The following is a 26388-nucleotide window of genomic DNA, read 5'->3' on the forward strand; positions in this document are numbered from 1 at the left end:
ACCGAACTGGGCAGGTCCAAGAAGTTTTGAACTTTCCTTCCTGAAAGGAAAAAGAACAGGAAGGTAGATGATATTTAACAAGACATCTTTCTGCTCTGAGTGCAAATCTCGGATTCCCAGAAGCTCAAGGAAGATCAGAAAAAACATAGATTTGGATTTACACCCCTAATAGGATATGCCAATAGGAAGATAGGCACTGCCAGACTGGATCAGACCTGCAGTCCTTCTAGCCTAGTAACCAGTTGCACATGCGTCCGGGGAAGATGGAAGAATCCCTGCAATAGAGAGCTCTGAGACTGACTTCTCCAAGGGAAAGTTTCCCCCAGGCACCCACTAGTTAGACATATTTTGTGGTGTAAATCCAGTCCCTCTTTGAATCCTGCTAATCCCTTGGCCCCATTGATATCTTGTGGATCAGAGTTCCACAGCCTACTTGAGCACTGTGTGAGTTTGCAATAATGACATTCACACAGACACCCTTTCTGGCCCTCAACTTCAAAGTGTGGCCCATTGTATCATGACATGTGTACACATATGGCAAGTGCATGACGAAAATGGTCATTGTGTTTATCTGTCCTGCATTTAAGTTATTCATAAACGTGTTTCATTGCCTCATTATATACATTCTTTTTTTATTTTCTCTGCTCCTGTGAGTTCAAATTATGCCACTGCCTCTTTGCAGCACATGGGATAAATTTTCAGGGTATGGTTCTGAATTCAATAACGGCATCACTCCAGATTTACGTGTGTAAATTCGATCAGAAGTGGGATCTATTAACTTTCCCTTATCAAAAGCTCCCAGTGATACACTCTGACCCCCAAGAATCCCTCCAAGAGAAGCTGAAGTGCTTTGCCCGGCCTATGTTGACTGGATCCAGAGAGTTTGATCATCCTACAGGTTCCCCTTCATCCTCACAGGACCCGCATCTGCTCCCCATGCAAGGGATTGTAGTTATCTGGTAAGTTACAAGCTAACATGGACAGGTACTTCAGCTGGATGAGGGAGGGGTTGGCATCGCAAATGGGTGAATAGTGCAAACACTAGGTTTGCACTAATATCCAGTTGAGTGTGCTAGTTACTTCAGCCATTCTTTTTTAACAGGTGATGGAGGTAAATTACATAAAAAATTGTTACACTGCTCTTTCTTGCACCTCAGCTCTCCTCTTTGCTGAAACACAGACCAGCGGTTCTGTTCTCTCAGGACTTTTTGGAAAGTCTTGCATGGGTATTGTAGAGTTACTGTGTGCATGACCCTGAATGTAAGTATTACAAATGGCTTCTGCTCAGTTAGCAGGGGAGAGTATCATAAAGCTGTTCACTGAACAGAGAGTTAATAGCACAAAACCATTGCAAACAGTATGTGGGGTACTTCTGAAAAACTTTCTAAAGCAAATGCCATTAAGCAGTAAAGTTACCACTGCTCCTTCCTGTAGCAATTCCAACAACTCTGCCGCTGGCTTTCAATATGCGTCTATGTCATAAAATTTTTGTTTGTAATATTTGTATTACAATGAAAAGTTTTGGCATAACATTTACACAGCTGTAATTTGGCACACACATGTCAACCACAGGTACAAACCCAGCTGGACCTATTGAGCAGGCACAGTGCTCAGTGCTCCAGCCACATTGTGCGGTAGCCCAGGGCCCAGTCTGAGGGTGGGAGAATGGCGGGATTTCACCCCATGAGAAAGGAGGCTACGGAGCCTGACATTTGGCCCTCAGAAACCAGAGAGGGGAAAGAGATGAACATAGCCCTGTAACTCTGAGGGGTTTCTTCAGGGCAGAAGTGCTGGAGCCTTCAGCCAGTCAGGAAACAGAAATACAGGCAAGTCGTATCTTAGGCGCATTTAACATGCGTGAATTCAGCTTTGTGCAGATGGTGAAAACAGGGAAAAAAAGAAAAATTACAATATAGAAACTGCATCTTTAGTGCAGGCGATTCCTTCCGCCATTCAACTCAATGAGTGTTTCACCATACATGGTTTTCGCTTTACGCGCTAACCATGGAACGGAACCCTTGCGTAATATGAGACTTGCTTGTATGCCCACAGAGCAACACAGCTCTGAATTCCCGCATCCACAATCAAGTCAAAGAATAAAATTGTTGAAAATGCATTTGCTGATTAAATTTCCAGCAGCAAATATATCTGATACGATTTGGGAAGTAGTCACTGATATTCTGTGGGGTCTCTTCTTCCTCAGCCCCTGGCAGGATCGGGCCCAGAGCACACGGAACATCTAAAAATGGGACTCCTTGAGAAAATCGTTACTTGGGGCATCAGGGTTTTGACACTGCAAGCTCGCTTTGAATGTCAGATTTCCGTGTAGATTAAATTACTCACCATGGAGCATGGGGAGATGTAGTCATCGGAGAGGCTGCCTGGGCAGCAGGCAGCATCTGTTCACATAGGGAGGCTACTGTCTTTATGAAGCATGTTTTCCCATTCCTTTGGGGGCCACTTGGCCATCAGGGAACCTCAGCTGCTTGGCTTAGTGTGCACCAGCTGTAACCCCTGTGACAGCCAAGGGCAAACTGCAGGAGGCCAAATCACAGGGGATGTGTGGTGATGCTATCCAGCTGGACTGCAGTGGCAGCCCTGCTGCAGGCTCTATTCCTTATGGTTCCAATTAGTCACAAGCAAACCTTGGGGGTGGCCGAGTGGTAGCGATGATGTTGTCACAGCTGTGATCTCGCTGAAATAAAATATAATAAAATATAATAAATAATAAATATTATAATATAGGACCAGATTTTTTCCCTAGCAGACCCCTTTCCTACATTAGAAACCCAGGTTTCAGGGCAGGCCAAGGAGATTCCACAAGGCTCCATATATGAAAATTTCTCTCAGATTTTTCCAGGAGGGGAGGTCCCTTTCTTCTCTCTGAATGTAAAGGAGGACCAAGGACCCAGGGATCTCCAAAGTTATGCACAGATCTCAGTGATCCACTGGGAGCTCAGCCCACCCACCCACAATCCCTGTGCCTCCACAACTGCTTTAGGACCCTCTCCAGCTCTCTGCTAGCACAGGTTCATCAGAGATGTGCTACCAGGGCCTGTCCTTGAATACTGTGTGCAGATGTGGTCGCCCCACCTCAAAAAAGATCTATTGGAATGGGAAAAGGTTGAGAAAAGGGGAACAAGAATGATTGGGGTATTGAACAGCTTCTGTATGAGGAGAGATTAATAAGACTTCAGAAAAGCAGACTTCGACTCCCTCAGGGAACTGATGGGCAAGGTCCCCTGGGAGAATAACATGACGGGGAAAGGAGTCGAGGAAAGCTGGCTGTATTTTAAAGAAACCTTATTGAGGTTGCAGGAAGAAACCATCCCAATGTGTAGGAAGAGAAGTAAATATGGCAGGCGACCAGCTTGGCTTAACAGTGAAATCCTTGCTCGTCTTAAACACAAAAAAACAGCTTACAAGAAGTGGAAGATTGGACAAATAACCAGGGAGGAGTATAAAAGTATTGCCCAGGCATGCAGGTGTGAAATTAGGAAGGCCAAATCACACTTGGAGTTGCAGCTAGCCAGAGATGTTAGGAGTAACAAGAAGGGTTTCTTCAGGTATGTTAGCAACAAGAAGAAAGTCAAGGAAAGTGTGGGCCCCTTGCTGAATGAGGGAGGGAACATAGTGACCTAGTGACTTCTGGGATGGGGGGAGCCTATACAAGAGAGATGGGCTCCACCTAAACCAAAGTGGAATCAGACTGCTGACACTAACCATTAAAAAGGTTGTAGAGCAGTTTTTAAACTAGGAGATGGGGGAAAGCCGACTGCTGCAGAGGAGGATGTGGATCGGACACAGACTTCTCTTAGGGGAGAGTCTGATGATAGAGAATCTCCAGGTTATAGTCAGGAAGCAGAGGACTGAAAAGTATAATGTAAGGGCCAGATCAGATGTTAAACAGTCACATAAAAGAGAATCTGGCACATCAGAAAAGGGCAGACAAATAAACAGGGACAAGTTTTTCAAGTGCTTGACACAAATGCTAGAAGTCTAAATAATAAGATGGGTGAACTAGAGTGCCTTGTGATAAAGGAGGATATTGATATAATAGGCATCACAGACATCTGGTGGACAGAGAGCAATCAATGGGACACAATCATTCTGGGGTACAAAATATATCGGAAGGACAGAACAGGTCGTGCAGGGGGAGGAGTGGCACTATATGTGAAAGAAAATGTAGATTCAAATGAAGTAAAAATCTTTAGCGAATCCACATGTTCCATAGAATCTCTATGGATAGAAATTTCATGCTCTAATAAAAATATAACATTAGGGACCAATTATCGACCACCTGACCAGGACAGTAATAGTGATGATGAAATGCTAAGGGAGATTAGAGAGGCTATCAAAATAAAGAAACCAATAATAGTGGGGGATTTCAATTATCCCCATATTGACTGAGAACATTTCACTTCAGGACGAAATGCAGAGATAAAATTTCTCGATCCTTTAAATGACTGCTTCATGGAGCAGCTGGTACGGGAACCCACCAGGGGAGAGGCGACTCTAGATTTAATCCTGAGTGGAGCGCAGGAGCTGGTCCAAGAGGTAACTATAGCAGGACCGCTTGGAAATAGTGACCATAATACAATAGCATTCAACATCCCTGTGGTGGGAAGAACACCTCAAAAGCCCAACACTGTGGCATTTAATTTCAAAAGGGGGAACTATGCAAAAATGAGGGGGTTAGTTAAACAAAAGTTAAAAGGTACAGTGACGAAAGTGAAATCCCTTCAAGTTGCATGGGCCCTTTTTAAAGACACCATAATAGAGGCCCAACTTCAATATATACCCCAAAAAAGAAAAACAGTAAAAGAACTAAAAAAGAGCCATCATGGCATAACAACCATGTAAAAGAAGCAGTGAGAGTATAAAAAGACTTCCTTTAAAAAGTGGAAGTCAAATCCTAGTGAGGCAAATAGAAAGGAGCACAAACACTGCCAACTTAAGTGCAAGAGTGTAATAAGAAAAACCAAAGAGGAGTTTGAGGAACGGCTAGCCAAAAACTCCAAAGGTAATAACAAAATGTTTTTTAAGTACATCAGAAGCAGGAAGCCTGCTAAACAACCAGTGGGGTCCCTTGACGATCGAAATGCAAAAGGCTTAAAGACGATAAAGTCATTGCGGAGCAACTAAATGGATTATTTGCTTCAGTATTCACGGCTGAGGATGTTAGGGAGATTCCCAAACCTGAGCCGGCTTTTGTAGGTGACAAATCTGAGGAACGGTCACAGATTGAAGTGTCACTAGAGGAGGTTTTGGAATTAATTGATAAACTCAACATTAACAAGTCACCGGGACCAGATGGCATTCTGAAAGAACTCAGATGTGAAGTTGTGGAATTATTAACTAAGGTTTGTAACCTGTCCTTTAAATTGGCTTCGGTACCCAATGACTGGAAGTTAGCTAATGTAACGCCAATATTTAAAAAGGGCTCTAGAGGTGATCCCGGCAATTACAGACCAGTAAGTCTAACGTCGGTACTGGGCAACTTAGCTGAAACAATAGTTAAGAATCGAATTGTCAGACACATAGAAAAACATAAACTGTTGAGCAATAGTCAACATGGTTTCTGTAAAGGGAAATCGTGCCTTACTAATCTATTAGAGTTCTTTGAAGGGGTCAACAAACATGTGGACAAGGGGGATCTGGTGGACATAGTGTACTTAGATTTCCAGAAGGCCTTTGACAATGTCCCTCATCAGAGGCTCTTATGTAAATTAAGTTGTCATGGGATAAGTGGGTAAATCCTTTCATGGATTGAGAACTGGTTAAAAGACAGGGAACAAAGGGTAGGAATTAATGGTAAATACTCAGAATGGAGAGGGGTAACTAGTGGTGTTCCCCAAGGGTCGGTCCTAGGACCAATCCTGTTCAATTTATTCATAAATGATCTGGAGAAAGGAGTAAAGAGTGAGGTGGCAAAGTTTGCAGATGATACTAAACCACTCAAGATAGTTAAGACCAAAGCAGATTGTGAAGAACTTCAAAAAGATCTCACAAAACTAAGTGATTGGGCAACAAAATGGCAAATGAAATTGAATGTGGATAAATACAATATGATGGGGGCTAATTAACTACAACGAGTCAGGAAAAAGATCTTGGAGTCATCGTGGATAGTTCTCTGAAGATGTCAACGCAGTGTGCAGAGGCGGTCAAAAAAGCAAACAGGATGTTATGAAACATTAAGAAGGGGATAGAGAATAAGACTGAGAATATATTATTGCCCTTATATAAATCCATAGTATGCCCACATCTCGAATACTGTGTACAGATGTGGTCTCCTCACCTCAAAAAAGATATTCTAGCATTAGAAAAGGTTCAGAAAAGGGCAACTAAAATGATTAGGGGTTTGGAGAGGGTCCCATACGAGGAAAGATTAAAGTGGCTAGGACTCTTCAGCTTGGAAAAGAGAAGACTAAGGAGGGATGATACAGGTATATAAAATCATGAGTGATGTTGAGAAAGTGGCTAAGGAAAAGTTATTTACTTATTCCCATAATACAAGAACTAGGGGTCACCAAATTAAATTAATAGGTAGCAGGTTTAAAACAAATAAAAGGAAGTTCTTCTTCACGCAGCGCACAGTCAACATGTGGAACGCCTTACTTGAGGAGGTTGTGAAGGCTAGGACTATAACAATGTTTAAAAGTGGACTGGATAAATTCATGGTGGCTAAGTCCATAAATGGCTATTAGCCAGGATGGGTAAGAATGGTGTCCCTAGCCTCTAGAGATGGATGGCAGGAGAGAGATCACTTGATCATTGCCTGTTAGGTTCACTCCCTCTGGGGCACCTGGCATTGGCCACTGTCGGTAGAGAGATACTGGGCTGGATGGACATTTGGTCTGAGTCTGAAGGTATTGTCAGTGCAGCCCCGGGCTGCCCGTGCACTCGGAAGAGGGACTGGAGGGTGGGTGGATGAAGAGCTTGTGAGGGTGGAACCTCAGCCAGATCTAAGAACTCTTTGGAGCTCAAAGTATTAGGAGCTGGACGTGTGTGTGTTTTGAATCCCAATTTCCAGTTCAGTCCAAGGGGCCTGCTCTGAAGTTTGGCTCTAGGCCAGCAGGATGGGGCTGCTGCCCCCCACTGACACATAGTGGAGTTTTTGGCTGGACTCTCCCAGTACCAAAAGAAAGGGGAATGGATGAAGAGAAATCAGGATCCTGAGACTGACAGTCCCAGGACCAAGGGGAAAATGCCGACGCTCCAGGTGAGCCTGATTGACAGGACAGGCCGGCCAATGAGGGAACCAGGAGCCCAGGATCCCATCCTCCGTGTGAGGGGAGCTGCCTGAGGCGAGCGGGGCAGAGCTAAGGGGAGAGCAACAGCCAGAGACAGGGGAGCTGGAGCAGCTGGGAACGGGCAGCACAGACCAGCCGCGCCGTCAGGGAGCCAGGGCCAAGCTGCAGCGGGGAGCTGCGGGGCCAGAGCCAGGACTGCGGGTGCCGGTCACGCTGGAGCTGGGCGCGGGGAGTGGCTGGGGAGAGCGAGGGGGGCCCTTGGCAGGGGCCCAGCGCAGGGAGACACCCCCAGACACACAGCCCGGACTCCGGGGGAGGGAACGTGACCCTGACCGGGGGGGTGGGCAATGCTGGGGAGAAGGGCCCGGCTGGCTAGAGCCTGAGGCCTGCGAGGGAGCCGGGAGTGTGAGGAACAGGCTGTGACCTGCCCTCACGTCCCAGAGACGCCGGGTGTGGTGCCCCCGAGCCCACAGGGCGGGTCCCTTCCTCCCCTTCACCCTCTTCCATTTTTCCTTGTTTTCCTTACAGTTGCTGTTTAATAAATTGTATTTGGTTTGAACCTAATGTGCTGATCAGCGGTCAGGGAAGCGGCCCGTGCAGAGAGAGTACCCCGGAGTGGGGCCACCCCTGAGCACGCACAAATCTCCACTTTCATTTAAAAAATAGTAAATGTCTAGCCCGTCATGTTCAAAATGTGACCCCCCAATGGTTCAAAAAGTATAAGGCAAATCAAAAGAATCCCCCAGATAATTTTAAAATCTCATGATTTGGGAGGCCTGTCTTGTGATGTCTGAATGTATTGGGTGGGCAGTACTTGCCGATATGTGGGGGGTATGGAAGCACTTAGCTTTACAGCTAAGCAAATAATTCATGGGGAATAATTTAGGCTGTGAATCCATTCCATTTCCTCCTCAAAATTCTCCATAAGAAGCTTACAGGGCACTCAAATTTATCCCTATTTCAAAAATGATCCCAGGGTGAGTTCAATGAATAATTCTTCTTCAGGAATCAGTTTGCTAGTTAAAACTCACAGTGTGTGGATTGGACACTCGGGTCATATGACTTGACTTCTGTTCCCTGATTGGATGAGCAGAACTCCAAGAAATCTGAGTGCTGACGTGAATGCTCTCTTTTCCTTCTTCAGAATTTATTTTCAGGGAATATAATGTACTATCGAGGAGACAGTGTGTTCCAATAGGCAGAGCACTGGCTGGGCAGTCAGGAAACTTCAGTGCAGTCGCAGCTCTGCCACTGACCTGTTGCATGAGCCTGGATGAGTCGCCTCTCTGTACCTCAGTTTCCTCATGTGTTTAATAGTCTACTAACCTGTACTGCCCTTTGAAAGTGCTTTCACAGATTCCAAGGCCGGAACGCTGTATCACACAGGCCAGAAAACTTCCCCAAAATCATTCCTACAGCAGCTCTTTTAGAAAAACATCCCATCTTGATTTAAAAGTTGTCAGTGATGGAGAATCCACTACAACCTTTGGTAAATTGCTCCAGTGATTAATTACTCTCACCAATATCAATGTATGCCTTATTTCACACAGGCTCTGTTCAAGGTGGTTTCTCTCAGCCACAGTCTCCCAGCAAAATGGTGACTGGCTCTCCCCTTGCTCAGGCTCTCTTCCAGGGGCCCAAAGGTGCTGGTGGTTTTGTTTTCTTAGGTGAAAGAATGTGGGGTTGTCTGCCCCTTTCTTTTCTAGTCCATTGAGTCTTGGAAGCCGATTCTTCTAAAGCAGTGGTTGTCAACCAGGGGCACGGGGTACACAGAGGTCTTCTAGGAAGCACATCAACTCCTGTCAATATTTGCCTAGTTTTACAGCAGGCTACATAACAAGCACTAATGAAATAAGTACAGGTTAAAATTTCATACAGACAAAAGGAGAAAGTCGTCAATTTGTCGGTAAGAGTGTGCTGTGACACATCTGTATTTGAGATCTGATTTTGTAAACAAGTCGTTTCTAAGTGAGGTGAAACTTGGGGGTACACAAGACAAATCAGACTCCTGAAAGGGGCACAGGAGACTGAAAAGGTTGAGAGCCACTGTTCTAAAGGATCCCCTCAAAGCAAAGTTTATCCAAGCTGTGAGGAAGGCGACCTGAAGTCTGGTGGTGAAGGCTCCGTGTGTAACCCACACACCTCCTGGGTGTGGTGTCCTGTCCTATCAAGTGGCACCAAGACCACCTAATGAGAGAGAGAGAGAAGTTTCTAAGAGAGAAGTAGTTTCTAAGTGAGGTGAAACTTGGGGGTACACAAGACAAATCAGACTCCTGAAAGGGGCTGTTAGGGGGCTTATTCTTTCATCCTCTCACTTCCCTGGTCCTTCTCGCATGAACTGAGAGCAACAATACCCGAAGTCCAAAGGCGCGAACAATTCAATGTTTATCGGGGTGAACTTCCAGCAAGCATGATTCCAGTTTCCTTCCTCAGTGTCCCCCTTCCCAGCTCTGACACCACAGAGCCTTGCCTGTGTCCCTGTTCCCATCCCCTGTTCCTATTCCCCCTTTAGCAAAACATGATTCCAATTCCCCCATCCCCAGTCCCTGTTCCCATTCCCCCCACCCCTTCCTGATTGACTGCAGACTATATAGTAAAACCTGAGTTTTCCTTAGCTGTTCCTTAACCAATCATTTTACTGAAATTTAACTAACCAATTCTAACATATTGTAACATGGTTATTTAACCAATTATATTCCACCACCTTCATTGGTTTACACCCAACAAAATTAATTATACAGCGACAGAAACAATCACAGAACCAGACAGAGACCATGCAAATAAATATACAAAACAATACAGAAGTGAGGATTTCACAACTACATCTATACAGACATTCTCCAGCTGTGTCTATTGATAAGTGAGTTCTTGCCAGACAGGCTGCTATCAAACTAAGTTTCCTTTTACATCTTCTAGGCTCTTCCCTTTCTCTGGAGGTGATGGAATATCAGGACAGGACTGTATTCCTAACAGCCCAATAGCACCTTATTTCAGTGTGACTAGTTTGGAATGTGAGGATGTGACCAGACACTTCCCAGCTTATGGCTGCCCAACTACATCTTAGCTGACGGCCTTAGCCTGTCACAGTCAGAGAAGCCATTCCACAGACAGTGATCTTTGATTCCTTCTTTTATACCTCTATAACTAGCAAAGTGATAAGAATACACTTACATTCTTAAAGTACAGGCCTTTGCAGACAGGCCTGAATAGCTCTAGCCTAACACTCCACCCCCTTTTCTTTCTTTTTCTTTTGGGATGCTCCTGCCCGTATCCCTGGAAAAGCACAGGACATATGGCGACACATCTCCCGATAGGGCCAGGCATCAAGGTGGAAGGTGTCGCTATTCCATTTGTCCCACTGCCCCTTGTGTAGCACTGTGCCCTGCACCTTCTCTCGTACGGGCGTACCACACCTAGTCCAATTAGTGTTCCAGACTCCCCAATATAGTGGGCCCGAGAAGGTTGGGTCCGGGTTGTCTTGCACACTGTGGGGTGGGGAGGGCTCACTACATTACTTATAGGTTATTTTCATAGGCAGCGTAACACAAGCACAGTTAACAATATACAATGCACAGCAACACCGAGTTCTGACCACTGCAGTACGGTCCAATGTCCGAGCCACGACCAAAACACTGCCTCTCCTCCTTCGACAGGGTTAAGATCTGAATGTGTCCAGTTGCTGGCAGCTGCAACAAGCTGCCCTGCAAGTTTTACATGCTTTTGTCCATATAATAAGTTCATTGAATGTTCACAGAGAAATGGGTTGTTGTCCAAACCAACTTAACCACGTGGTATGGAATCAGGCCGTATGCCCTGGTTCGATTATTTACAGCAATAAGATTTACAGATCCATTTGTGCACCAGAGTCCAGATAGCAGCGTGTAGATGTGTGTAGTTTGGCTGGGGTCTGGTGTAATTGTGCCCTCAGTAATATGCACATTTTTAGCAAAACCCTTCATACCCAGTACACCCAATTGTCCACCCCTTGCCATAGGCCATTGATCCTGCTTCTCCATAGTCATAGGAGAGGGGCCCAGCCAAACATCTTTTTTGATTTACACCCCCTCCATTGACTTCCAGTGAGCTCCTCCCCTTCTCATTATTCCCATAGGGCTTGTGGGGCCCACCTTAGTTGCTGTTCCATTTTCAGGCACCATAGTAGCCATTACACAGGTGTTGCCCTTCTAGTTGAGCATTTTGCATTCCCATGCACATCTCCTCCCTACGTCAGCCTTTTGAAGCCATCCCCCACCCATGTCATGCTAGCAACAAGACAAACACTACAGACAAACAACACAAAACATAAATCCATGGTATTCTGGGTTTTCTTCCGCTGGCGCCAGCATGCTTGTAGAGGGTCTGAAAAACAAAAGGAACAATTTCCACCTCCCTGGTGGGGACAGAGTATTGCTTAATAATAATACCAATTCCTTTTACAAATTTCCTTGCTAATTGCAGGAAAAACAGAAGAATTACCTCCAGGCTGCCCTTATTTTGTTTTATAGTCAGGCTAGTGAATTACCCCACTCACTGGTTATTTATGAAATTTATGAGGTGGTGTGCCTCAGTTTCCCCTCTTGTACAACCGACCAGGTTTGCAATAGTTTCTTTGCTGTACCAAGCTTTACGTTTATTCTCAGGTAATAGCTGAGAGACAGCTTCAGATTTCTGCTCTGTACGTACACGTACACACACACACACACACTCCTTGTAGCTTGTTTGCTGACCAGATGTATTTATTATTCTTAGGTTCTTTGTGCTGCAAAGGGCAGTTTCCTCCTTCTCCCATCAGCTAGGTAATCTGCATCCACACAGAGGCTTTTTTGGCTTGCCTCTGGATCCAAAGCTATCAGTAGCTTAGAGACTGTCTTAAAAGGGTCACATTTTACTTCCACCAGAGTTCTGATTACTTTTCACTTTCATCTCCTGCGCCAAAACAGACAGATCTGAAAAAGAAGCACAATCTACTATGGCTCCTTTTGGAGCCCTAACAGGATTTTAATTAAGTACCATGTTTTGTTTGGATTTTTTTTACCCCTTCTCCAATATACACTGCACACGTCCTGGGAAATAGTTTAACCTTCATAACTTTATATTAACCATATTAATTTTACACAAGGTGTAACTGCCTCCATGTGCCCACAGAGTTTTCATGTACCCCCAAAGTAACAGTCCGATCCTCCAGAGCCACCCCAAGGCTCAGTGTTCCCATCATTGCTCCCCTTTTCCTTTTCTTATGCAAACACAATTCTATTTTGTTTAACATGCCTCACACTGTGATTACTCTTTTTACACAACTGTACCCCGATTACACTCCCATCTTGTACAACCAGAGACAGCCAGGGCAGTCAAGTTAAGTTCCAAGAAACCCCTGACATTCCTTTAGTGATTTTGATTACATTACCCGATAGTCAAATAAATTTGATTAGATTAATCCTCCACCTGCTGCCTGCAGCAGTCCCCTATAGACCATTTTTGTGGGAAAAGGGCCCATTTTTCCTCAAAATAGCTGTAAAGGGTTCTGGGACAGCAGCATAGTGGTGGTAGTAGCCACCCTACCTGACCCCCGGTACAATTTAATTACCAAGCTTCCATCCAATGTGACTGCACAGAGTTGCACACACAGTTACATTTATATAACTGGGTTTTATTATTAAACCAAAAACTTGCTTTTGGGTCAGAGGGGCATTGCTGGCACATGATGGCGTATATCACATTGGTAGATGTGCAGGTGAACGAGCCCTTGATGGTGTGGCTGATGTGATTAGGTCTATGATGGTGTCACTTGAATAGATATGTGGACATAGTTGGCACTGGCCTTTGTTGCAAGGACAGGTTCCTGGGTTACTGCTTTTGCTCTGTGGTGTGTGGTTGCTGGTGAGTATTTGCTTCAGGTTGTGGGGCTGTCTCTTGGAACACATAAATCTACAGTCTCTTGGAACAGATAAAGACCAAAGGTAGTGACCACACATACATTCATCAGTACAAGGCCTAGTCTACAATATAAGTTTTATTAACGTTACAATTACTCAAGGCTATATAGCAATTCTAAACACACCTCTGCACCAGTTACAAATCTAGTTCTATTCCCATCCTTAACAATAGTGTTAGGGTCTGATGGGTCTCTCAGAGCTCGATCATCAGTAGACGGGTGGTTCCTGCTGGAGTCTCCCATAGGGGCTGAATTTCCCACTCTGGGCATCCCCTTTTTATAATGGGATTCTGTCTATACCTACATTCAGCGTATGTTCCTAAAAGTGTCCACCCTCTTTTCTCTTATTGGTCTGTGTCCCCTGGAAACTTAAGGGACCCCAATCTTCTATAGGTTGGGTAAGTTCCTGTTATTCTCTTTACCTTTGAAGCACAACCTGTATGCTGTAATTAAGACACATGTCTGAGACAGACGTGATTTTACGGTGTTTTTATGACAATATTAATCTTCTGAGTAATTTTGCACAATATTATCACTTAGTGCCTCTTTTCCCATTATTTTAGAGCATCAAGTTATTTTCCAGTCACTTATGCCATCATTTGTTGCCCCCAAAGCCTACAATAGCTAAACTAAAGTCTGCCAGGCCTCAGGCTACAGGTTCGTGCGTTCCAGCTTGTCTTACTCATGTCTAGTACTTGGTTCCTCTAAATATGAATCAGTGTTGTACTTCTATAATCCACAACTTAACCCTAATTAACATACAGCGAAAATATATACTATAACGTATTGATTAATAATAACATCACACAAAAAAGAAAAACAAACTAAAATCATTGGCTACAATTTAGACGCCATCATTGTATGTGTATAGTTGGGACGATGTTTTCCAGTAGCTCTGCTTTATCCACATCACCCTGGAACATACTTTGTGATTGGTCAGAACCTTCTAGGATGTCTAGGGGCCACCTCCTGCAACTGCTGACTTCTTCTCCAGTTGGAGACTGTCTCTGCTGCAACCCGAGATTGTCTCTCTCCTGCCTCAGCTTCTTCCAGCTCATCCAGTCTCTGTGTTTTAAAGGGCTGGATGAGCCCCTCCTCTCTCTGTTCCCGCTTCTGGGGAGGTTCCATTCCTTCCACGCCCGCCCCTCTGCAGAGAAACTGGAGAACGTTAAATTTAGACTGTGGTTACTCTCTTCTTCTATCTCGCGAGGGCTGACAGTCTTTAATGACCAACGTATTTATAAACAGATGCCTCCACCCCAGCCCGCTGTCCCCTAGTACAAGGTGTGTGAGTGAAGAGTACAGGAAATCCCAAAGACATAACAATACACATGGTTCCTATAACAAATGGTGAGGTAAAAGGGTTTCCCCCCATCGAGGTTTTATCCAGACACTCATTATTTTGGCTTCTTTATCTGGGTGCCATGCAGGGTTGTCAAGTACCTGGTTTTGGACTTGAAAGTCCAGCCAAGAAGGGGATCGGACTATGCCTGGTTCCTGCCGGGCGGGGGGGTGGGGGTTGGGGTCATTAACCCATGCCTGCTCAGCTGGGGCCACATCATACCAACACACAGGGCCCTTATTCAGGGTTCAGCAGCTCCCAGCCCAGCCCCAGAGTAGAGGGAACCCAGCTGAGGCAGGGACAGAGGTGGAGAATATTGAGGGAGGGGGGGAGTGGAGTAGAGCAGCCAGGACCCAGGGCAGGTGGGGTAGGAGTAGGGCCTTGGGGAATAGGTAGGGCGGGGGGCCAGGTTTCAGGGTCCAATTTGTTGCTACCTTTCTAACTGCTAAGAATTAATAAGTTCTATACAGACCAATTCCCCAGTTTGTCATGCTGACTCAGCACAGCAAGGTCAGGAAAGGATTTAATGTCTCTTTCACTGCCCAGTAAGTGATTGAAGGAAGATGGCCCAGCACCATATCACCAGCCAGTGCTTCACGGAGCTCAGTCTCAGAACCAGAGCACCAGGAGAAAAAATAGTTAGAATCATAGAATCTCAGGGTTGGAAGGGACCTCAGAAGGTCATCTAGTCCAACCCCCTGCTCAAAGCAGGACCAATCCCCAACTAATCATCCCTTATGAGTAATGAACCGGAGCAGCCTGTCCCGGATCTCTTTGGTCCTCACCCCATAGATGATGGGGTGCAGCATGGGGGGCACCAGTAGGTTCATGTTGCCAATAAGAACATGGAAATGCAGGGGCACATTCTTTCCAAAACGGTATGTGAGGGAGGAGAAGAGACCTGGGACGTAAAAGATTAAGATAACACAGAGGTGGGAGACGCAGGTTCCAAAAGTCTTGAGCCGAGCGTCCTTTGTGGGGAGGCTGAAGATGGCCCTGAGGATCTGGGTATAGGACAGGGCAATAAAAATCCCATCCAGACCCATTACACACAATAGCACAAAGAGACCATAGTAACTGCTGACCTGGGTGTCGCCGCAGGCCAGCTTCACCATGGATATGTGTGTGCAGAATGGCTCGGGGATGATGTTGGTTCTGCAATATCGCCACTGTCTTACCAGGAAGGGATAGGGCAGTACGAGCATGCTACTGCGCAGCACCACGGCCAGCCCCATCTTGGCCACCACGGGGATTGTCAGGATGGTGGAATGTCTCAGGGGATGGCAGATGGCCACATAGCGATCGAAACCCATGGCCACAATGATCCCGGACTCCATCACTGAGAAGCAGCCAGTGAAGTACATCTGGGTGAGGCAGGCACTGAAATCTATCTCCCTGGAATTGAACCAGAAGATTGCCAGCATTTTGGGTAGGATGGATGTAGACACGACCAGGTCAGCGATGGCCAGCATGCAGAGGAAATAGTACATGGGCCCATGGAGGCTCAGCTCCATCTTCACAATTAACAGGATGGCAAAGTTCCCCAAGATGGCTATGATGAACAAGGCACAGAAGGGGATGGAGATCCATACATGGGCTGCCTCCAGGCCAGGAATACCCTGCAGGATGAAGGTGGAGGGGTTGGTGAAGTCGGTTGTGTTGGAGTTTGACATGGAGTACGAGTGAAGGTCTCCAACTCTGAGGTAGAATGGTGTTTCCTGCATGCACTGTATGTTCTCCTGACTTCCTGTATGTGCACAAGGTCAAGGGTGATGGTCGCAGGACAAATACCTGGATGGGGAGATAATGTGAATATGAGACACTACATGCACTACTGGAGGTGTTGTCCTGGGTGAAGCAGATAGGGGACTAGAGCACATGACTTATGAGGAGAGGCTGAGGGAACTTCACTCTGCAGAAGAGAAGCGTAAGGGTGGATTTGACAGCATCCTTCAACTACCTGAAGGGGAGTTCCAAAAAGGATGGATCAAGACTGTTCTCAGTGGTACCAGACGACAGAACAAGGAGCAATGGTCTCAAGTTGCAGTGGGGGAGGTTTAGGTTGGATATTAGGAAAAACTTTTTCACTAGGAGGGTGGTGAAGCACTGGAATGGGTTACCTAGGGAGGTGGTGGAATCTCCTTCTCATATAACTATAAAGGGAAGGAAACAGCCCTCCTGTGTACAATACTATAAAATCCCTCCTGGCCAGAGACACCAAAATCCTTTTACTTGTTAACGGTTAAGAAGCTCAGGTAGCTTGGCTGACGCCTGACCCAAAGGACCAATAACGGGACAAGATACTTTCATATCTTGTGTGTGGGGGAGGCTTTGTCTGTGCTCTTTGTTTTGGGAGTTCTTCACTCTTGGGACTAAGAGGGACCAGACATCAGTCCATGTTCTCCAAATTTTTCTGAGCAATTCTCTCATATTTCAAACTTGTAAGTAACAGCCAGGCAAGGCGTGTTAGTTTATTTTTGTTTTCTCAATTTGTGAATGTTCCCTTTCCTAGAGGGAGATTTATCCCTGTTTTTATTTTTTAACTTTGAAACTAAGGCTAGAGGGGGTTCCTCTGGGCTCTTTGACTCTGATTACCCTGTAAAGTTATTTTCCATACTGATTTTACAGAGATGATTTTTACATTTTCTTTTCAATAAAATCCTTCTTTTAAGAACCAGGCTGATTTTTCCATTGTTGAAAGACCCAGGGGTTTGGGTCTTTGATCACTTTGTAACTAATTGGTTAGGATATTATTTTCAATCCTCCTCAGGAAATGGGGGGGATATTTTGGGGGAAGAGGAACTCCAAGTGGTCCTTTCTCTGTTTCTTGTTAAATCACTTGGTGGTGGCAGTGTACCAGGTTTTAACCTAAGCTGGTAGAAATCACCTTAGGGGGCTTTCATGCAGGTCCTGTACCCTAAAGTTCAGAGTGGGGAAGGAACCCTGACACCTTTCTTAGAGGTTCTTAAAGCCCGGCTTGACAAAGTCCTGACTGGGATGATTTAGTTGAGGATTGGTCCTGCTTTGAGCAGGGGGTTGAACTAGATACCTTCTGAGGTCCCCTCCAACCCTGAGATTCTATGATTCTATGATTCTTCATAAACTGAAAAAAAGACATTTTCATTATTCATAGAAATGAATTATGAACAACTGACCCTACTAATGCCAATTCCATATTTTATGGCATGTGTCAACAATTCCTACATGTCGTGGTGAGGTAAAGCTTAATAGGCAATAGCAGGAAACATGACGTTGGGTACTGGTTATCCATCATTGTTCCTTAATACAACGAAAGCCAGGCTAGGGAGTCCATGCTGTAGGGAGTTCCCCATTCACCCCGTTGTTCAAAACCTGAGAAGGGAGGTGGGGAAACAGTCAAATAAACAAAAAACACTTTTGCCAAGTCATGCTCCGGGGGGAACATCCCAGCTAGACGCACCCCAAGGAAGAGACCTGGGCATCATTGATAGCAACTCAGTGGAAACACCTGCCTTGGTAAATGATGGGGGGTAGAACCCCTTTTATGAACACCCAGCCAGTCAGTTAGCCATGAAAATCCTTCTTCGGAGCTGTTCTCTACTTGCCTTGCCTGTAAAGGGTGAAGCCGTCTCACTGAAATGCTTAGGTAAGAGGAAGTGAGTTGGCACCTGGCAATGGGAAGACGAGAAAAGAGCCAATGGGCAGACTAGAAACTTTGAAAATTGAGAAAAAACTTCCCGTCTTTGTGAGGGTTGTTGTTTTCTCTCGGCTGGAGAGACAGAGAGCAGCAGGTGTGCTGTAAAGACTGGGCCGGATATGAAAAACCATCAGCATTTATACCTAAAAATTGCTCATTTGGAACTACAGATAAGCAAGTAGAACAGGAAATGTTTAGTTAGACGTGATCAGGTTTATCGCTTTATTTTGGGCTTGTGGAGTCTTCTGTGCTAAACGCAGGGGCTTCTGTTTGCTTTGTAACCTTTAAACTGGACCGTAAAGAAGACATTCTTGGGTGTTAATGATTTCAGTTGCTCTTTTAATATCTTGCAACACCCTGATTTTCCAGATGTCTTTACTTTATTTTTTTAATAAAATCACCTTTTTAGGAACATGATTTGATTTTTGAGTTTAAAAACAAGAGGTCTGTGCACACGCTACTGACATAGTTACGTGAATCAAGGGTTCGGAGATCAGCTGGTACAACAGCTGGGTTTTCTTTTGTTTGTTTTCTTTTTCGGCTTCCCTGAGAGAGGGCAGGAAAAGCCAAGGGACTTCAGGGAAAAGTTCCCAAGTGAGTTTTCCTGGATTTTAAGAGCCATTTTTTCACTTGGTTGGTGGCAGCACTACTAACTAGGCCAGGGGGATCTGTAACCTTGGGAGTTTAACACAAGCCTGGAGTGGCCAGGTATTTTTAAGGTCTTTTGCAGACTCCCACCTTCCGCACTCAACGTGCCAGCGTGAGGAATCAGACTTGACACTTGCACGTTCACATTGGTGGCTAAAATAAAGACAATGTTCAGCTACCTAATGAAAGGGATGGGGAATAACCTGCTCTGGACACGCACACAGTTTTTGTCACCCAGTCTCCATAAAGGATGTAGCAGATAAAAAGAGGATTTCTGACACAGGCTGTGAAAATGGGGAAGGCTGCCATATGAGGACAGACTGAAAGTCTGGGCCTGTTTAGTTTTGAGAAGAGACAAAGAAGGGGGCATATGAGAGAGGAGAGAAAAAAATAAAGAATGGAACTGATTACATTCAAATGGAGAGAGAACAGTTCCCACCAGTAACATCTATAGACACTTAGTGCTTCAACTAATTCGTCAAAGCTGAGGTAAATTATCAGCAAAGCTGACTGGGAGGAAAGACTTGAGAGACAAAAATGGGAATGAAAACTAAGATTTCTTTAAAAAGAGTTTATTAGATAGTTAAAAATCCAAGATTCCACAATCAAGAAAGTGGACAACTTTGGACAAAAACCTGTTTCATTGACAAAGCGAAGGTAGCAATTAGGGTGAAAACAATATCAAACAAATGGTGAAAAGGGAAAATAGACAGCAAATACAAATTGATACATGATGTTAAAAACATCAGGGGAAAATCCATGCTAAGGGTAATCAAAAGGAGGTTATTAAAGAACAAAAGAAATCCTGGAAAGGTTTAGGACAATTCCTAGAGAGAGAAAGGAACCTTGGTCATGTTTCAGAAAAGGTAGATGTGTTCATGGCATAGTTTTGTTCTGCATTTGGAAAGAAGCAGAATGAGGTGCTCATATCACAAGAGGATGAAACACTTTCCTGTCCAAGAGCAGTCAAGGAGGGAGTTAAACAGTATTTCCAATAGAACCTTAGAGTTACAAACACCAGAGTTACAAACTGATCAATCAGCAACACCTCTCATTCACAATTTTAAAAAAATGCAAATACAGAAAAATTCTGTGTTAAACGTAAAGTATTAAAGATGAAGAGAAAGTTAAAAAAAGATTTAAGAAGGACAAGAAACAATGGAAAAGCTGGTATGGGGTTAGTTTAAAAAAACTTTAGGAATTTAATTAATGCCAGTCAACAACAGGTCTTGTAAAATAAACCCTATTTCTTCCTTTAATGACAATACACATTTGGTTGATCAAGGGAACTGCGTAGATGCAATAGACTGAGTTTTCTCTGAGGCATTCCAATTAGTAGGGGAAAATATTCAGATAAAAAAATGTAGACTGTAAATATCAGTGGAATGGATGTAAAATTGACTAAAAACTGGCTAGCAGACAGATCTAAGCAAGCAGTTGTCAATGGGCCATTGTCAGTCGATGGGGTTGTTTGTGGTGGGGCTCTGCAGGGTTCCGTTCTAGGCCTGAGGCTATTCAATATTTTCATTAATGATATGGGAGCAAATAGAAAATTACTGCAGATAAAATTGGTGGACAACCCAATGATGGGCAGAGTGGTTACAATGAGGAGGTCAGGGCAGGCACACCGATTGATCTGGTGTGTTTGGTGAGTAGGGCCCATGCAAAAAAAATGTTTTAATACAAGCAAATGCAAACTTACCATCTCAAAACAGGGAATGCAGGCCTCACCCACAGACTAGGGCACTGTATTATCGAACGAAGGGACCCTGAAAAGGATTTAGGGGTCACTGTGGATGACCATCTCATTGTGAGCGCCTAGTGCGATGCTGTGGCCAAAAGGGCTGACACAGTCCTTGGATGCAAAAAGAGCTGAGTGGTGAGTTGGAGGCGGGGAAAGATTTTACCTCTGCACCTGGCATTGGTGAAACCAATGATGGGCAGTCCTGGGGGCTAGATTTCAAAAGGGATGCAGAAAAATTGGAGAGGGTGCTGGAAAGAGCCATAAAAATTTTTGGAGGCTGGAGAAAATGCCGGACGGTGAGAGAGAGACTGAAAGAAATGCAAGTATTTGTCTTAAATAGTAACAATGGGCTCTTAAATCAGGAGGAGAAAAGCAGAACAAGGCCCAGTGGGTGGAAGCTAAACACCAGATGTATTTCAGCTGGAAATAAGGACCAATGTTTAGCATTCAGGATGATTAACCATTGGAACAATCTGTGAAGTGAATTGGTGGATTCTCCAATTCCACATGTCTACAGAGCAGGACAGGATGCTTTCCTGGAAGATCTGCTTGAGGGCTTCTCAACACATAACATGCCACAGCAACGCTGCCATAGCGCTTCAGTGTAGTAATAGCTAGGTCAATGTATAGGAAAGATGTAGGGAAACGGGATCCAACGGCAACTGACAAAGATGTTCCAAGGGAAGGTGTACGACCCATAGGCGAAAGCTGAAAGATACGTTTAGTTTGGAACAGTGGAGATTAAGGAGGGACATGATAACGGTCCTCAAATACTTCAAAGGCTGCCATAAAAAAGGTGGTAGAGAGTTGTTCTCTCTTGCCAGAAAGGGCAGGACAAGAGGCAATGGGTTTAAATTACAACAACAGCAGTATGAACTGTAGGACAATGGAACAGAAGACTCAGAAGGTTGTGGAAGCGCCTTTGCAGGAAGTTTTCAGAATGAGGCAGGACAGCCATCTGCATTGGGGAAGGTTTAGACCGAACATATCCTGTTTCTTGGCACAGACTAGCTAATCATTTGGTCCCTTCTGACTCTGAGGCTCTATGATTCTACAATGTAAAATCCTACTGTGGACCAGGCCTTAGTGACAAACAAGCCAAAAGGCTTAATATTGGGGTAACTGGGTGAAAGTTAATGGCCTGTATTATATAGGAGGTCAGACTGGATGATCTAATGGTCCCTTCTCACCTTAAACTCTATAAATCTATTGATGAAGAAAGCAGACCAGGCATTTCTATTTGCTGTGACAATTCAATTCCCTTTAAAGTCTGAACATGTGACGCTGATGAAAGGTAATAGTTTACATAATCCACAATTGGCCTGTGTAACTCCTTGCCACAGACATTATTGGACATTATCAGCAAGAGCCCTGAAATGCAAGAGGAGGAGGTGACAGTCTCCGTACATTAACACACAGCTGGCTCTTAAGGTCTTCACTCACTTCTTGTTCCAAGAGGAGTTTTGCCTCAGTGGAGCCTGAGCAAACTATGGGCCAGGGCTCCAAAATTCATCCTTTGTATTATACATCTACTAATACCTTTCTCCTGGAGGATCCACTGGGCCTCTGGGAAACATGCATTTACCTTGGGTTCGAAGCCATCAGCTGGGGCGGACAGGTGTGCATAGAAAATACTGCAACACACTCATCCTCTGTGGCAAGGGCCCTGGGATGTTTAATGGTTGTGCAAAGCAGCAAGGACCCCAGACTTATTGTCTATCCCATCACGCTCACGTTGCACTGGGTTTGTCGAGGGGGTGAGCTCCTCAGCAAGAGATGGTACCTGTGAATCCTGAGATAGAAGCGTCTTCCCTGGGAATCCCCCTCAGGTATCCGCGACCCACACCTCTGTCAGCCCAGCATCTGCAGCAGCATCCCACGCCGAGAGTGGCACAGGGGTGTGCACAGTTTATAACATAGCTTTGTACAGTCTCAGTGGGGTTCACTCAGCCTCTAGAGGAGAAGCAGCATCTGGATGCAAACAGGCTGGAGACCAGCTGGTCTGTGCTTCTGTGCTAATAATCCATCTTTAGGAGTAAACAGTCATTATGGGAAATTCCCAAAGGGAGATGAGAACTCTTGGGCTCTGTGCTGAGTCAGAGAGGAATTGGCTGCTCTGTGCATTTGTATATATGTAAAAATTATAGTTGATTAGGAAGAAAAATTAGGGCTTAGTCCTAGATCTCCATAGGGTCTGATACCTTGTCAATAACCAGGATGGAAGGGTAGATAATAGACAGATAGATCTGGAGACAGATGCCTGTGCGGAGCACCTGGGTTTTAAACACTGTTATGAGACTGAACAAATTCTCCTCTCTGAGCTGAACAGGGGGACATTTCTTCCTGTATTCAAGTGACTAACGCTCTGTAGCTGCCAAGCATGGATTGACCTAATCTGTAGCTAAAGGCAATGAAGGGTGGTGGGAACTAGGCCCCTACTTGTTTGGATTATTATGTTTATTATTTATGATCATTATTTGTGTGGAAGCCTCTAGAGGCCCCGCTGCAGTTCTGGGCCCATTGTGCTGGGCCCTTTGCACACACAGGAGAAACAGCCCCTGTGTGATGTCATTGACAGGAACTGTGATTGTATAGACCATTGTTGCAACCAAGATCCCATAGTTACCCCAAATATTCTACAAAGGAGGTGTCTGTGGAAAGGTTGTAATTTGCTGGTTAGGATTATGCTGTCTGTAAGTGTGTATCATGTTTGTATCTGAAGTTATGAATATTGGCTATGTACTTGTATCCCAATGTGTTTGATTCTGAGTAGCATGAGTGAAGCATTTGGTCAGCTTCTTGAGGAAGAACTATTCAGGATAAGTGCCCAGTCAAGAAACACTTAACTGACGTTGGACCTTGGGAGACTCCAATTCACATCTGAGGAGCCTTCCTGGGAACATTCAAGGTAGCATGTGAGCAATGGCTGCTCTACCTGCAAACTGAGTCATGCATGGACATGTGACTTGCTCATGTGACTCCAAACTCCATACTACTGCTGCTGTGATTTTCCACAGAACAAAGGCGTCCTTCCACCTGGCAGAGGATATAAAAGGCCCTTGAAACCCATCCATTTTGTCTTCTATCCTGCTTTTGACCTCTGGAGGAACTTTACTACAAACTGACACTCTGAACAACCCATCCAAGATGAGATGTTTGTACTCCAGAGACTTGATTGTTTTAAATCAGCAGTAATCCCATCAAGCCTGAAACAAGCCTAAACTAAGAACTTTGCAATTGTTGTGTGTATTTGTTTCAATTTAACCTATTTTAACTGTCATCTATATTTCTTTCTTTCTATGAATAAACCTTTAGATATTAGATATTTGATTCTAAAGGATTGGCAACAGCGTGATTTGTTGGTGAAATCTGAATTATATATTGACCTGGGTCTGGGGCTTGGTCCATTGGGATCGGGACAAACTTTTTTTTTCTTTTACTGGGGGATTGGTTGTCAAAACCATTCATCTCCACAAGGTGTGGTGCTGGTGGTGATACTGGAAAACTGGAGTGTCTGAGGGAATTATATGAGAACCCCTAATAGATCAGATCAGCTGATTTAATGTGAGGGAGACACCTCATTGAATTCCACCAGAACTGAGCCCTGAGCAAAGACTCTGAGCAGCTCATTAGCTGTGGAGCAGCGTCAGTGCTCAGATTGCTTTCGTTTCTGGAAGATGTTTTAGTCAAACACAAATTAAGATTGTTCAAAACCAGCGGGGCTGGCTGGGGACACTTGGAGGAAACAGCCAAGTTCCCGGACGTCCACCTCTCACTTTTAAAGCCCCCTTTCCTCCTATCCTTGTACAAGGACCAGGCTCCCTGCAGCAAAAGAAGCTTTTACCTGTTCTTCCCATCCTCCAGTGCCTCTGGTGTCGCAGCTGCTTGCCCTGCTAGAACCCGGGCAATGTCCCTTCCTTAGGTGGCTGGCAGCTGTAACACCATCGTGGGACGAGAACATGGCGTGATGCTCTATGATTGAATATGACCATTGTTATTATTTTTGCTACCATGATTATACAATTGCAACAAATGTTGTTGTGGCAAACTGGGAATGTACTTAATGTTTTCTCTGAATACCGTGTTGGTGCCTCAATGTCCCCTATGCAGTTCTTAAGTATCAGGTGGTGGAATAAGGGTGTATGGTTGCTGCAGAGCAAAGAGCCAGTGAACCAAAATGCCTGACACTTAGTCTCCTAGCAACTAATGGCCTGGGAGACTCTGCAAAGGTGCCAGCTGAAGGTGTTGGAGACAAAGAGGTCAGGTGACCTCCTGGCCCTGGAAAGGAGCTGAGCAGAGAGGAGGGGCTGGAGGGGTTTTCAGTCTGGAGCTGGCTGGGGACAAGGAGTGAAGTGCAGACGTGGGGGTCTGGCTCACTGCCCCCCAGAATGGACGCAGCCGAGGGGTCCTGTTCTCTGTACCTACAAGCTCTGTTTTAGACCCTGTTCCTGTCATCAAATAAACCTCTGTTTTACTGGCTGGCTGAGAGTCACGTCTGACTGCGCAGTGGGGGTGCAGCACCCTCTGGCCCCCCCAGGACCCCGCTGGGGCGGGCTCGCTGTGGGAAGCGCACGGAGGGGCAGAGGATGCTGAATGATCCAAGGTCAGACCCAGGAGGTGAAGCCGTGTGAGCTTCTTGCCCTGAAAACAGTCTGCTCCAAGGGAGAGGCAGCTCCCCAAAGTCCTGCCTGGCTTTGTGGGGAGCAGTTCCAGAGCATCGCCCAGGGACTCTGCGACAGTTGTACATTACATGTCCTCCCAGGTAAAGCTCTGATTTGCTGAGTATGATTATCGTGTTTATGTGCGTGTATCATCCTTGTGTCTGAACTTATGGTTACTGTTGAGGTACTGGTATGAGAGGAACAGTGCCAGGTCATGGCCAGAGCAGTGGTGCTGGGGGACTGACTCCTAGATTTTTATTCTCAGCTCTGCCACTGACTCATTGTGTGGCCTTGGGGAAATCACTTAACCTCTGTGTGGCTCAGTCGGTCCGTGATATGGGGAGAATGCTGCCTAGCTAAAGAGTTTCTAGATGTAGTGACTAAAAGTGTCACACAGAGCGTACGCAGACTCAACTTCCCCCTTCTCCTTTAGGCCCTGGGCAATGAGTGCCCTGTAGCTCCAGATAAGGTGCCATGTACGTGTGTGATTAGCCGGCTAATGGCAGATGTGTCATTTATCTCCCTCCCTGTGAGCTATAGAACCCACCCCAGGCTCTGCCGCACCACCCACCCTCCCAGGTATCCCAGCTAGCGCAGGGGATTATCCTACAGCCTCTCTCAGCTGTTCTCCTTCTACAATCAAATCTGATCCCTTGCCCTGCCCCGAGGCCTGGAACAGGGCAAAGAGCTCCCAGCACATCCCCATTGCAGGGACTCTGCCTGCTACAGGCTCCCAGGAGGAAAAAAGGGAACTGAAATCAAAGCAGGTATAATCCACAGGATGGTCTCTTCCCTTGGGAATTAGTAGCTGAGTAATAGGGGCAGGGTCTTGGGGCAATAGGGAGACAGTAGGGGGAGAAGGAGGCTGGGCTGTGAGGGAAGAGGACGGGCAAGGGGCAGGACATCAGGGGTAGTTACCAGCAATACGAAAGGTGGAAGCCCTATGAGTTAATGAGCTCTACGCGAATGAATTCCCTACTTTGTCACCCTGAGACAGCCCAGTAAGGCCAGGAAAGGGTTCAATGTCTCTTTTACTGCATTGTCAGTGTTTCAGAGGAAAGGGCCCAGCACCACGTCACCAGCCAGCTCTGCACAGAGCTCGGTCTGAGAGCCAGAGCACCAGCAGAAAACT

At 45.4% G+C, this 26388-nt stretch overlaps 1 protein-coding gene across 1 annotated transcript; it reads right to left on the minus strand.

Moving 5' to 3' along the window:
• Positions 1–15255: 15255 nt before the first annotated feature.
• LOC123377048 (olfactory receptor 52B2-like) lies at positions 15256–16200 on the minus strand. Its single transcript, XM_045029440.1, has one exon. The coding sequence runs from the start codon at positions 16198–16200 to the stop codon at positions 15256–15258; it is 945 nt and encodes a 314-aa protein (XP_044885375.1).
• Positions 16201–26388: the final 10188 nt, after the last annotated feature.

Source organism: Mauremys mutica, chromosome 1 (assembly GCF_020497125.1).
Source record: "Mauremys mutica isolate MM-2020 ecotype Southern chromosome 1, ASM2049712v1, whole genome shotgun sequence".
In the NCBI taxonomy this organism is placed as follows: domain Eukaryota; kingdom Metazoa; phylum Chordata; order Testudines; family Geoemydidae; genus Mauremys; species Mauremys mutica.

Excerpts from the sequence above, each read along its gene's own strand:
- LOC123377048 (XM_045029440.1), bottom strand. The coding sequence starts at position 16,200 with ATGTCAAACTCCAACACAACCGACTTCACCAACCCCTCCACCTTCATC.